Source organism: Lytechinus variegatus, chromosome 12 (genome assembly GCF_018143015.1).
Source record: "Lytechinus variegatus isolate NC3 chromosome 12, Lvar_3.0, whole genome shotgun sequence".
Lineage (NCBI taxonomy): Eukaryota > Metazoa > Echinodermata > Echinoidea > Temnopleuroida > Toxopneustidae > Lytechinus > Lytechinus variegatus.
Genome location: NC_054751.1, coordinates 18,408,722 through 18,422,618, shown reverse-complemented (window position 1 = coordinate 18,422,618; position 13,897 = coordinate 18,408,722). Strand labels below are relative to the sequence as shown.

Below are 13,897 nucleotides of genomic sequence, written 5' to 3'. Positions count from 1 at the left end.
GATATAGGTTTCAAAATAAGAATTGGTTTAATCGGGTCAAGAACACCTTTTCATTCGCCAAGTACATAAAGCAGTTTGAAAACAAGAATACTGCATTCTGATTGGTCAAATAGACCACCCAGTGGCAAATTCCAACGGTTCCAGTGCCAGGGTTCGTAGGAAGGTCACACTTCCATGTGGTAATCTCCTCAAATACCTGTGCCTGTTGTTCTGTGAACCTTATCCAGCCAATCAGAACTCTGGATTTCATGCAAGTACAAAATTACAGAAATCTCGTATTGTACCTTAGTGGGAAAAGTGTGATCTTGACCCGATTAAAAGGTGCCGCATATCAAGAGTGGCATTGTGAGAAAGAAAAGAAGTTCAGCTTTATGGTGATATGGATATCATTGAGGCTCAAAATAAAAAGTTTGCACAATGTGCAAAAGAAATGGAAGAAGAAAATTAAGTTTTGAGGCACACTTTCAGGCCAGAAATTTACTTATTTAACAAAATATTGTATACAAAATAAATGACCAATATGAAAGAGTAACTTTTACTCTATCTGATAGTGCAATAATATTTAATTTAACTTGAGGTTAAAAAGAAATGCCAGTAGTTGCAGTAAACACTGATTTCATGAGAAAGTCTGGCTTAATTGTCAGTATATCATCGAGGATCTAGATTTGGTAAAGTTACATAAACTGAACTTTGTGAAATCTTGAAATCTACGCTGAAAAATGTTCACACTGAAGATCACCAACACAGATAGGCACACGTGGGACAGTGTATTTTATTGCTGGAATATGAGCTTATTTTGCTTATTTCTCAGCAATTACACAATTTCTTCCAGAATCCTTTGGCACATATTTTTTATTCATACAAACAGACACTTGGGTGGTCATTATATTAGATTCTGTAAAAAGTCATTTTGAGATCGTTACCAATACTGGAATTTCTCTTTAAAACAGGTAAATTCTTAGACTCGAGAAAGAAAATCTCATGAATCACAAGATTTTGCAAGGATTCAGCCACGAGATGATTTGGATGTATCTGGACTTTTTGCTCATTAGCATAGGGACCTGCGGTCTGACTGCCCCCCCCCCCCAATGTTTAACGACCAAGAAAGAAAAGGGAGAAAAAGAAAGAAAGCGAACGAGAAAGGGTGAAATAGAGAGTATTTACTGGATATTATTACGTCAAAATCTTTCCAAATTTTGATTTCTGTATTAAAAAGTTCTAAAATTTTGCACACTCCCTTCGCTCTCTTTGGAGAACTTTTGTTCCATTCGCCATATTTAGCCCTCTCAAAATATTTGGCTCATTACGCCACTGAATTCAATTGTAAGAATTTTATGTTTGCTTAATGTAGACTTAATCTAACCCTAATAAGACTGCCAGGGTATTTTGGAGGCAGGAAAGATGGGCGGAAGGGGAGTGGGGGCCCTCAAGATTGACCGTTAATTGCGCAATTGTGAAGAAATGCAAAATGCCTGCCACAGATGAAAAAATTGTATATTTGATCATTCTAAAATTATTTAGAATTATATGTTTTACTAAATCATGCATGAAATTAGAATTTGGCTGGAAATCTATAAACACAGACCTTGAAGTTTTTGTTCAGACACATAAAAATTAATTGATATCACATACCTTTCATATGTATTTTTTTTCCTTTCTTAAGTATTTCTTTGTTTTTTTTTACTTTTTTTATATTGTTGACAAAATTTTCTGATCATAAGCACAATGAAATTAATAGATTTTAATCAGTAAAAATAAACATTAACCGGTACGATACAATTATGAATTCTGGCTAGAAACAGATTTTGCATTGGATTTGTCCATGAAATCACATTTTAGTGCAATTCTGACATGTGTACTTACACAATGCACAATGTTGCATAATTGCAGAACGGGTACCCAGGTGTCACAAATTTTGTCTGAACACTCATAAACTTTTTTTAAAAAAGGCTTTATAATGACGCGGCACAATCTTTCACGTTGTGGATTTATCGTGAAAATTTTTGGGCTCCCACGGCCTTTTTAGGGTTAAATCAGATAGCACATCATGATGGGTTTTACTGATATTCATTCTGCAACCCATATTTCAAAGACTATCCATCATATCTGACATTGATTTTTACCTGTGGCAGTATGTTAGTCTCTGCATTTCTACAACTGTGGCCAAATATTCTACTACTAGTTCATTAGATGGGCCCATGGCATTTTTCTTATTGTAGGAGACTGGCAAGCCCTGGCTTTGAAGTTCCTGGTATATCCTTCTCCAGCTGCAATATCTGGTCAGTTGAGGACTTGGGGGCTTTTGTGTCAGGAGTGGTCTTGGTAATGGCGGTGGCAATGGTGATGGCAGTGACAGAAGCAGACTTGGTGGTGGTGACTGCAATTGCAGCATTGTTGATGGTGGTATATGCCTCATCACGACCAACATTAGCTCCTGCTGCCATGCTGCTGGTCTCCATCTATTATGTTTTAAATAGAATAAAACATTAAAACAATTGATTATTAACACATCAACTTCAGAACACTAGCATATTGATAATAAAACTTATAGATTAGCAGTCAAAGCATAAAATGAACTTCCACAGAAGAGTACATGTACCTTCTAATAGAATTTCAGACCACCTTGAGGATGTTATGCTCAAAGCAAGGTTTTTATTTGACAACATTGGTCAGAGGGACATGGATTTAAATGTCAGAATACAACTGGTATCATTGGTTGATCAATCATACTGTACAATACCCCATTTAGATATATGTTGCTGTTATCTTCCACTTTACCCCTCTTAGATTTTTGGCATTGAGTAGTAGTCCCAGGGAAGGTGCTGAAGACTTTGGTACAGGTGTCTTTGCAGTATCTGGGAGGTTGCTTGCTGAATCTAAATGACTTTCTTTCGAGGGTTTCCCTGGTTTGTGTGCATTCTGTACGAGAAGAGTGAATAAAAAAAAAAAAACATTAAAAAAGAAGAAAAATTGAATAAACCGAGATGCAAGAATGAAAAAATGACTTTAAATTTGTCAAATTAATATTCAATAGTACATTTAGAATAATATTTGTTTAGAAATGAATCCTTTTCAATGGACGTGCAGCAAATAAACATGTTTAAATATTCATGATGATTTATTAACCCTATCTGGCCCCAAAGGAGGAAGGGGGGGTCTTAAAGGAATGGTCCAGGCTGAAAATATTTATATCTTAATACATAGAGTAGAATCCACTGAGCAAAATGCTGAAAATGTCATCAAAATCGGATAACAAATAATAAAGTTATTGAAGTTTAAAGTTTAGCAATATTTTGAGAAAATAGTCATATCATGAATATTCATTAGGTGGGATGATGTCACATCCCCACTTTCTGTTTGGTTCATAAAATCATAATTTTTTCATTATTTCATACATGTGTAAATGATGTGTCTCCATTATGATGAAATAAGTTTCAGCAATTAATATCTAATGTACTAAATCAGTTGTCAATCCAATTTTTCTAGTTCTTGGAGGATAAAATTTAATAAACATAATTTCATATAATAAAATTCAAAAGAACAATTTGAGATGTGACATCATCAGCCCACCTAATGAATATGCATGACGACCGTTTTCACAAACTACTGTTATAAACTATCAAATTCAATAACTTGATTATTTGTCATCTGATTTTGATGAAATTTTCGGCATTTTGCTCAGTGACTTCTACTCTATTTATTAAGCTACATGTATAAATATTTTCAGCCTGGACCATCACTTTAATAAGCCCCCCTCCACATGTTTTGCAATAATTCCACAGTTAGAAACATGTCCTCATATTTTTTTTGTTGGTCAAGTCTCGCAGAAGTTTAGGGACCAAGTTTGCGGCATCCGGATACGCAGTAATGCAACAATGTATGAGTTCATGTCGGACCTTGAATTGCTCAAAAACATTATTTTTCTTACAAATCTAATCCAATGGAAATTCTATTTTAAATCATAAATGACAAATGCATCATTATTCTTGCACTTATTGGTTGAAATTATAAAATCTTTGCTTTGTCTCAAAATATTATATCTATATTTTGATATTAATAGATGCTCTAAGATCTTATCTTTGAAATGGCATTTAAAAAATAAATTCATGCTTGAGCGAACACGGGACGTTTTATACTTTTAGACTTTTGGCTAATCAGCAGACTTATAATATATTCATTATCTTTGCCATAATTTTCGAAAAATGCTGTCAAATTTCACTAATAAATTTATTCATTTACCTGAATTACATTGGTTTTAATTTGAACTTCTTTTACCTTTGAATTTTCCTTCATAAGTAAGAAGAGACTTTCTTGTCAACCCAAGTGAGAAGATTTGCATTTTTAATTGGGAGAATTTGTAATCATTCAAATCCTTTTTATTATGTGAAACAAATTATGTTATGGTACCTTTGATAATAATTATGTGAAACAATTTATGTAATGGTACCTATAAAAGACATGAATCCTATTTTCAAGGGTCATTGAATCCTTCACCAAGTTTAATTGTGCTTGACAGGACAAACAAGAAAATATTCATGTCTTTCAATGGCAATGGTGTATTGAGTCAATTTTGAAGGAGGAAGATATGGCAGATCAGGTAAAATGCATTAAAAAGTTGTGAAGCGAGCAAGCAAAAATTTCCAGTTTTTACTAAAATATCAAATTTTGTGATTTTGACATAATATTCAGAATAATATCATATTTCACTTTCTATGTTTTCTGTTATTTTTCTTTCCACTTTTTTCCTTGGTCATAATTTTGTATTGGGAGGGGGGGGGGAGCACCCCGAGCCCCACCCCTCAGTATGCCACTGTTCAAAGGCATCATTACCTTTGCAGAACACAATGAAAGGATTCGAAAAAAAACACGCTCTACCATAATTTGGTTTAAAAAAATGTTCTTGCCTAAGGAATATTCAAAACTAAAAGAGAACATATTAAAAAGGAACAACACCACAACTATCCAAATAAATAAGTAGATTTGGAAATGAATTTCGACTGCATAATTCGAAAATTATGGCAAAGATAATGAAAAGGTTAAGAGGAATTCTGCTGATAGCAAGAAGTCCGACTATCATATTATGCCATTTTGGCGCAAGCTTCCTTTTTTACCCCAGACAAAACAAAAATTTGTGTTTGCGTAAGCACGAACAAAACCAAATTATTTTAATAGCATTTGAAGGATAAGACTCCATAGCATGTATTGACACCAAAATATTGAGATCATAATTTGAAACAAAAATTTTATAGACTTTTCAAATCTATCCCATTTTTTCATACGCACTGTAGAACTTGGGAAATTATTTAGAGATTTACTTAACTGTACAGCAGAGAATTCTCTATTTATGCATAAAATAATTTATCAAAAATGAATTTTAATAAATTATGAAAAATCAGCAATACACCCTTAGCTTTGCAATTTCAAAGAAGCTCATGCTAATTATGTAGGGCTAAACCAAATTTTTAATTTGTTTGATCATTTAGTAAGCGTTAACTTAAAATACACAGTCCCCTGGTACACAGTATAGGCCGAGGTCCATGGTGACCCTCCCGAATAGGATAATTTTCATTTCTCTTTGGCTACTGAGAATGGAATATTCAAAACATTGTTCTGTCAAACCAAAGGTAGATAGATAATACAGAGATTATATTTCTTTAAAACACGTATGATATAGATCTACTGTACCTTCTGATGACGAGGCGGCAAATTAAATGTGGTTGGGACAGCATCCTGTCTTAGACGAATCGTTTGCCCAGTCCTGTCAAAGCAAGCATCTTCAAAATGATCAGAACAGAGTTCAGAGCTCTTGGAGGAATTCGATGAAGCTTGCTTCATATTGACCATCCATACTGTGTTACAGTACCAGTTCAGTCCAACGGCTGAATGGGAATCTGCAGCAAATGTAAACACATGTCATGAAATCAATTATATATAATTAAGAAAACTCTAGGCCTACTCAGCAGCGGCCCGTTTATCAACACCTGGACAAGTGAGTCATATTTATCTACTATACCACAGAGTTAGTTCCTATCTTTAGGATTTTTTACAAGAAATAATCCATTAATAACGTTATATTGAGACTATCGGTAGAAAGTACAAGAGATGTAGCCTTAATCACATAATAGCATAATTTTCAAAAAGTTAAATCATGATAAAACTTGCAATTATTGTGATAAATCAGGAAATACATCCAATCAAAAAAATAGCAGAGCCAAAACTAGAACAAAAGCTTCAATCTCTGTTAAAGGGGAATCCAACCCAAATAAAAACTTGTTCTTAGGGGAATAAGAAAAATCAGTCAAGTTGATAGGTGAAAGTTTGAACACTATCTGACAAATAATAAGAAAGTTATTTTTTTAAAGTTGTGAATATTGGTAATCCCTAGATCCACGAGACTGCAAATTGGCCACATATGTGATGTCACAGTGATGTAAGGCAAGGACTACTCTTCCATGTACTCCAATACATAAAATGGCTAATATGTCATTTTTTCAAATGTTTTACTTCAAATTTTTATTTTTCTTTCACATGAGGACATAAAACAATATACTACCAGGGTTATATTTAGATTACTGCCCCAGGGGAAGGGCAGTTAGGAGAAAAACACAAATCCCTGATAATTAAGTACATGGCCTATGGGAAAGTTGTCCTTGCCTCTTGTCATAATTTACTTACCCAGTTGCCACTTTGAAATCTACATAATCATAGGGATTTCAATTTTAAAGCAGCCATAACTTTCTTATTGTTGGTCCGATTTCTTTCAAACTTTCACCATTCTGTTTTATCTAATTTTCTCCTTTCCAACACTATATTTTATGACCAAGGCTGGATTCCCCTTAAGTGTAAAGGCATCCGGCCGAGCGTTGTTGGAGCGGTCGTGGAGCGGAGAGAAAAAAAAATCATCACTGCTCGCTACCGTTTACCATTTTCAAGTTCGATTTTAGTTTTTTTTGTTTTCGATTTTTTCCCCCCTTTTGAGAGAAAAATTCTACCCTCTTTCCCTACCGCTCCAACAACGCCGGTGTGACCATGCCTTTATGTTGGTTGTTCAGCTGAATTTCGTTGGCTTCACTCACCAAATACAGAAAAAGATATAAAAATACTCCTCGAGACAGAGGGCTGCCAGCTGTCTACTAAAGGCAAAACATGCATCAAACATAATTAAACCATGCAGACTTGGGGATTAAAATGCCGAGAAAAATGAAATCATCACTAATTCATTTTGAACATGACTAAAAAACAAGGCAAAAGCAATTTTTGTCTCGCCCACTTATGAAAATAACCAGAAATATTGTGATTTGCGAGGGCACGCAAGAATTATATCGAAACTTCATTGTGAAATTACTGGGATGGAATAACACTTGTCATACCAGCCTTGCACGTAAACTTTAATATTGACCTGAAAATGACCTTTGACCTTACCATGTGACATCCGACTGCAGCATAAGTCTGCAAGTTTGGTTGAAAAGTGACTTACGGTTGCGGAGTTAGGTGTCATAAGAGAGTCTTGCATGTAAACTTTAACCTGTAGATGACCTTTGACCTTTCCATGTGACCTCTGACTGCAGCATAACATGCAGGTCCCCCAAGTCCATCTACCTTCCAAGTTTGGTTGAAAAGTGACTTACGGTTGCGGAGTTAGGTGTCATAAGAGAGTCTTGCATGTAAACTTTAACCTGTAGATGACCTTTGACCTTTCCATGTGACCTCTGACTGCAGCATAACATGCAGGTCCCCCAAGTCCATCTACCTTCCAAGTTTGGTTGAAAAGTGACTTACGGTTGCGGAGTTAGGTGTCATAAGAGAGTCTTGCATGTAAACTTTAACCTGTAAATGACCTTTGACCTTTCCATGTGACCTCCGACTGCAGCATAACATGCACGTCCCCCAAGTCTATCCAACATCCAAGTTTGGTTGAAAAGTGACTTACGGTTGCGGAGTTAGTTTTCATAAGAGAGTCTTGCATGTAAACTTTAACCTGTAAATGATATTTTACCTTACCATGTGACCTCTGACTGCAGCATAACATGCACGTCCCCCAAGTCTATCCAACATCCAAGTTTGGTTGAAAAGTGACTTACGGTTGCGGAGTTAGGTGTCATAAGAGTCTTGCATGTGAACTGTAACGTTGACCTGAAAATGACCTTTGACCTTACCATATGACCTCAGACTGCAGCATAACATGCAGGTCCCCCAAGTCCATCGACCATCCATGTTTGATTGAAAAGTGACTTATGGTTGCGGAGTTAGGTGTCATAAGAGTCTTGCATGTAAACTTTAACCTGAAAATGACCTTTGAACTTATCATGTGACCTCCCACTTCAGCGTAACATGTGCAGGTCCCCCAAGTCCATCTACTGTCCATGTTAGGTTGAAAAGCGACTTACATTTGCGAAGTTAGGTGTCCTGCATGTAAACTTTAACGTTGACCTGAAAATGACCTTCGACCTTACCATGTGACCTCTGACTGTAGCATAACATGCAGGTCCCCCAAGTCCATCGACCATCCATGTTTGATTGAAAAGTGACTTATGGTTGCGGAGTTAGGTGTCATAAGAGTCTTGCATGTAAACTTTAACCTGTAAATGATATTTTACCTTACCATGTGACCTCTGACTGCAGCATAACATGCACGTCCCCCAAGTCTATCCAACATCCAAGTTTGGTTGAAAAGTGACTTACGGTTGCGGAGTTAGGTGTCATAAGAGTCTTGCATGTGAACTGTAACGTTGACCTGAAAATGACCTTTGACCTTACCATATGACCTCAGACTGCAGCATAACATGCAGGTCCCCCAAGTCCATCTACCATCCAAGTTTGGTTGAAAAGCGACTTACGGTTGTGGAGTTAGGTGTCATAAAAGTGTTGCATGTAAACTTTAACGTTGACCTGAAAATGACCTTTGACCTTACCATGTGACCTCTGACTGCAGCTCAACATGCAGGTCACCCAGGTCCATCTACCATCCATGTTTGGTTTAAAAGCGACTTACGGTTGTGGAGTTATGTGTCATTACAGGTTTGTGACGGACGGACAGACGACATTTGGATCCCTTAGTCTCGCCTTCACCTCTGGTGGGCAGGACAAATATGTCATACGGACGTTGAGATATGCCGCGAGAGCTTTTCTCGAAAGGGTGGGTTGAGGAGGAAAGTCAAACAAAACAAACCTTTTCGGGACAACGGGGGAACTTTCCATGAAAGGCTGCATGTGTTTAATATTTTTTCTGAACCAATCGTTTCTATGAAAATTAGTCTTGAAATAACAATATAACAGTAATATAGACACTAGACAGAGGTGCATAGATGGGGGGAGGCTTGGGATGCTCTCCCCCCCCCCCAAAAAAAAAAGGGAAAGAAAAATGAAATATAACATTTTCTGAATATTTTTATGTCAAGCTACAAAATGTGATTTTTTTTAATGAAAAGCTTGCTCGCTCACAACTTCTATTGAATTTTGCCTGATATGACACATCTGACTCCCTCAAAATCTTGGGCTCATTTTGTCTCTGATTATTAGGAGAAAAAGAGAGCTTGCAGTTTTTGTGATTCTGAATAAAATTTCATATTAATGAAGTAATTCTGGACACAAAATAATTACACAAAGCCATATGGAATTATGAGAAATAGTAAACAAATATATCAGGCTTTGAGAAAGTATAGTTGAATTATTTATCCGAGGTTGGTCTGACAATTACTTCCTGAGGGGCGAAGCCCCGAGGGAAATATAGTAGTTTTGCCAGTCCAACCGAGGATTAATAATTCCCACTATGCTTTCGAATGAAACGCCTGATATATTTGTTTTTTATCCAACTTTTTATAATTTATAACCAAAATCTATGTGATGAGCTTGCAAAGTCCGGTTACTTGAGTTGAATTACCTACTTTTCTCTGAGCCATCGTGCTCAGCAGAACGCAGATCAGTGCCTGTGCCGACACATCGCTGGACTTGCCGGGAGAGAGAGCGCGCTGGCCGGTGTGCCTGAGAGTTTAGCTAGATCCAGTTTTGTGAAATAATGATGTCAGACCTCGATATACTAGTATCCAAAAATATATCGAGGTATGACGTCAGAGTTGAAATATATTCGGTCACATGATGCTACTTGAACCAATAGTACTATACATGATTTACTCTATGTAGGATATAATGTATTCTATTCTATAGGCGTAAGTATTTGCATAGAAGTGTGATGAAACAAATCAGTGGCGAAGTGAGCCAAAGTTTTGAAGGGGCTAGATATGAATAATTGGGCAGATCTTTTTTTTGTGAGCGAGCAAAAAAAATAAAAATATTTAACTTTATAAATATCCAATGAAAGCATAATATTCAGAAAAAATATATTTCACCATTTTCTTTTCTACTTTCTTGGTCATAATTTATTTTTGTAGGAGAGGAGAGGGGGCAAGCGCCCGAAGACCCCCTCGCTTCATCTGTGCACTGAAGAAATTACTTTGAAACTGACTTTCCTTTGCAAGCTGCTGGATAATCTTTATATAATAGTTACCATGCAAGGACGGCTGCACTGCCGAGACTATTGAAAATAAATACATGAAAATGCACAAAATTTGTGTTTTCCCTTCTTTCCTTCCGTTTTGTTTCACCTGCATAGGAGAGTAAAATTATATTATAGGCGCTGTTTTTCTGACGGTGGCGGCATCAACACCAAATCTTAACAAAAGGTTGTGTTTTTTAAATGAAAACTTAGAAACCTAGTTCATGAAATTTGGGCATAAGGTTAATCAAGTATTGCTAAACGTCCTGCCTGAGTTTCAGGTCACTCAGTTGTTGTGTGTCCGTACAGGTTGTGTGTCCACACGATCAATGTTAGAAAGTCATTTGAAAAAAGTTAGAAGCGAAGTTTCATCAAATTTTAGTACAAAATGTTGGGAAATATAAAGAACAAAATAGAAGATGATAACAAGTATTGAATTCATATTTTTAGTGTAATCCAAAGACAAAAAGGAAGGCTTCAAAAAGATTGTTTACATTCATAATTCCGAAGCTTCGTTATTCCGAAGGTTTGGATATTCCGGAGGTTCGTTAATCTGAAAGCGAAATAAGGTTCGTTGTTCCGAAGGTCCGACAATCCAAAAATTGAAATGACGTTCGTTGTTCCAAAGGTTCGTTAATCCGAAAAGGAATAATGAGAGTCATAATTCCGAAGGTTCGTTAGTCCGAAAAAAAATGAGGTTCGTTGTTCATTTAGTTTTTTCGGATTAACGAACCTCATTTCGTTTTCGGATTAACGAACCTTCGGAATTACGCCACAAATGTTCGGATTAACGAACCCTTTTTCGATTTAACGAACATTGTGGTTCAGGCAATAATGAATTCACGTGTTTTGGAATTACGAACCTTCTGAATTACGAAGTGTAACCAAAAGATAACATGTCCGGACACTGGACCCCCTCCTATATTAGTTTTGTTTTTAAAGATCGTGATGTTCCATGAGTTTTATATTTCCCCATAAAATCCCACCTTTGTCACTCGGAATATCAGATCGACTTAACGGACACGATGTTCAGCCAGATGGAGCGTATAGTAGTGGTGGTGAAGTGGAGCCGGCACAAACATCGCTCGAAGTAACTAAACTTGTACTAGTAATGAGTGGGGCTAGGACCTAGGCCAAACATACTTAGGCTACCACAACAGGCGATAGGCTTTCTTACCCCTCCAAAGATAACTTCTTAAATTGGAGATAAAATTTTACCTTCTAGGGTGACCTTTTCTTGGACTTGCCCTATACCCTGTACCATGAACCGTTTTGGCAGTGGATATCTAAGTCAGTGGGTCGCGCATGGGATCTCATTCTTACTTCTGGTGTCCATACCACATGATTTTTCTGTGCGCGGTGGCGCATCTTTGGGCCCGAGCCGAGATAGGCCTCGACTCTAACATTAGAGTCTACGGACAAGCCCAACTCATAGTCAAGGGTTCATTACATGCAAAAACAGATCTAGAGGGGGGGGGGGGGTTGCAACCCCCCCCAAAAAAAAAAAAAAATCTGGGGACCATTTTTTTTAAATCTTATCTTTTTTAAAAAACTTGTAATTTTATTTTATTCTATTTCTATGTAGTATTCATTTAATTTATTATTATTATTTATTTGGGGGGAGGGTTGGGCGAACAAATGTCACATAGTCCTTTTTGCCCCCATCAGCTTTTTTGAGGACACGGGCCACCGCGGAAGTGACAATCTAGGCCAGGGTTGCTGATTCTCATCCCCAAACAAAAATCCCCCCATTAAAAAAAAAAAATGGGGGATTGCAACTTAATTTTACAAATTTTCATGGGGGTTAATTTGGCAACGACCTCTATATCAAAAATAGTGGTGTTTTAGATGCAAGGAAACGCCATTTTCACACACAGATTTTCAAAAATTTTCCCTACGTGGGAGGGGGGACACCCCCCCAAACACCCTCGCTTGCTCCGCTCGCTTGGACTCGGTCGCTACGCTCCCTCACATACCACCCCAACCCCCCTTTATAAAAGCTGGATCCGCCCCTGACATGCCACAGCGCACAGAAAAACCAAGCCATTACTTAGAAGTGGTGTGTTTAATGCCTTATGGACGTGGACATCACTTGCAGAAGTGGGATCGCAGCAAGCCAGCATGCGCGACCCACTAACTCATTAACTGTCAATTCGAAATCCACTGCCAAACATGGTTCAATGGTTTAATTTACCAGTATTAATACTAACCTCGCAATGCGTGTGGGTGCCCAAGCTAAAGCTGTTTTTAATAATCTAAAAATAAAATCACGTCAATCACTGACTCAGTCTCAGACAGTCAATAATTATATAAAATTTGTCATCCAATGAAGTTTCCAATTTCAACATGCATTTTGCTCTGAGTCAGTCTGAGTATGAATTTTACACCATTTATCAAAATCTAGGCCTAAATATCAGCCTGTATAATTCATTACCATTTTAGGTGTGCACAAAAGACCAATCCCCCTGGCCTGGCATGGGCATGGTCGACTACAGTAGGACCCTACACAAACTTGAATACACGGGACTATAAATTGCACAGCTTCTTGCAAATGCAAGTTTGGCAACGACTAACGAATTCCCATTTTGTTTTCAACGCAATTTTGAAGTCGAAAACATAGCTAAACTTACGAATGCAATGTCCGTCCACATTCTACCAATTAGAGAAGTTGTTTGCAGCTCTCGTTGACATGAATAACGTGAAATCTAAGCTAAACAAGAAAGGTTCACCAACATGCCGACCTGTGAGTGTGACCGTCCCGCGCCCGGATATCGATCGAGCGAAGATATCGGCTTGAGCAAGGTGCAGCCAATCAGCGACGATCTCATATTCCCTGCCAGAAAGAGGAGACAGAATTATTTTACATGGACAGAATTTTTTGTGATGTGACACAAAATCATTTCGTCGACGGAATTTTTTGTGATGTGACACAAAATCATTTCGTTGACGGAATAAATATTTGCATCGCAACGAAATGAATTTCGAGGACGCAATTTTATTTCGTCTCGAGGAAATTGATTATAAGTGTGACACAAAATAAATTTCGTATACGAAATCAAACTGCATCATGACGAAATGAATTTCGTTGGAGTGAAACACATAATTTCCTACAGAATTTTCCTTTGGACAATTGGGGTGCTATTTCGTTAGATCAAAATTCATTTCGTGTGTACGAAATAAATTTTGTGGACCAAATTACATTTCGTCTCGATGAAAATTTATTTTGTGTGACAAGAATAATTTCGTATACGAAATAAAACTGCGTCATGACGAAATCATTTTCATACGAACAAAAAAACTTTTGTGTACGGAATGACGTGAATTGGACGGAATTTACCATCGGACATTTGGTGCGCCATTTTGTATGGCACGCCAAATGAAGTTTGTGGACGCAATTACATTTTG

At 37.1% G+C, this 13,897-nt stretch overlaps 1 protein-coding gene across 2 annotated transcripts; it reads right to left on the bottom strand.

Moving 5' to 3' along the window:
* Positions 1-1,925: 1,925 nt before the first annotated feature.
* On the bottom strand, positions 1,926-13,345 carry LOC121425425 (THAP domain-containing protein 5-like). 2 transcript variants are annotated; one of them, XM_041621472.1, is made up of 4 exons: positions 11,711-11,934; positions 5,686-5,891; positions 2,779-2,919; positions 1,926-2,459 (listed from the first exon to the last, which is right to left on the bottom strand). In XM_041621472.1, exons 1-4 carry the CDS (start codon positions 11,754-11,756, stop codon positions 2,211-2,213), a joined length of 642 nt encoding a protein of 213 aa, XP_041477406.1. In that variant the 5' UTR covers positions 11,757-11,934; the 3' UTR covers positions 1,926-2,210. The 2 variants fall into 2 exon arrangements, with proteins under 2 accessions (XP_041477406.1, XP_041477407.1); XM_041621473.1 differs by lacking the exon at positions 11,711-11,934 and adding an exon at positions 13,123-13,345 and having other exon boundaries at positions 1,930-2,459.
* Positions 13,346-13,897: the final 552 nt, after the last annotated feature.

Bases quoted from the DNA above. Each gene is read 5' to 3' on its own strand.
- LOC121425425 (XM_041621472.1), bottom strand. From the start codon at position 11,756: ATGGTACAGGGTATAGGGCAAGTCCAAGAAAAGGTCACCCTAGAAG. The intron at 5,892-11,710 runs GTAAAATTTTAT...CATTTGCTGCAG, and splicing joins AGAAAAGGTCACCCTAGAAG to ATTCCCATTCAGCCGTTGGA. The intron at 2,460-2,778 runs GTAAAGTGGAAG...AAAACATAATAG, and splicing joins ATGCCAAAAATCTAAGAGGG to ATGGAGACCAGCAGCATGGC.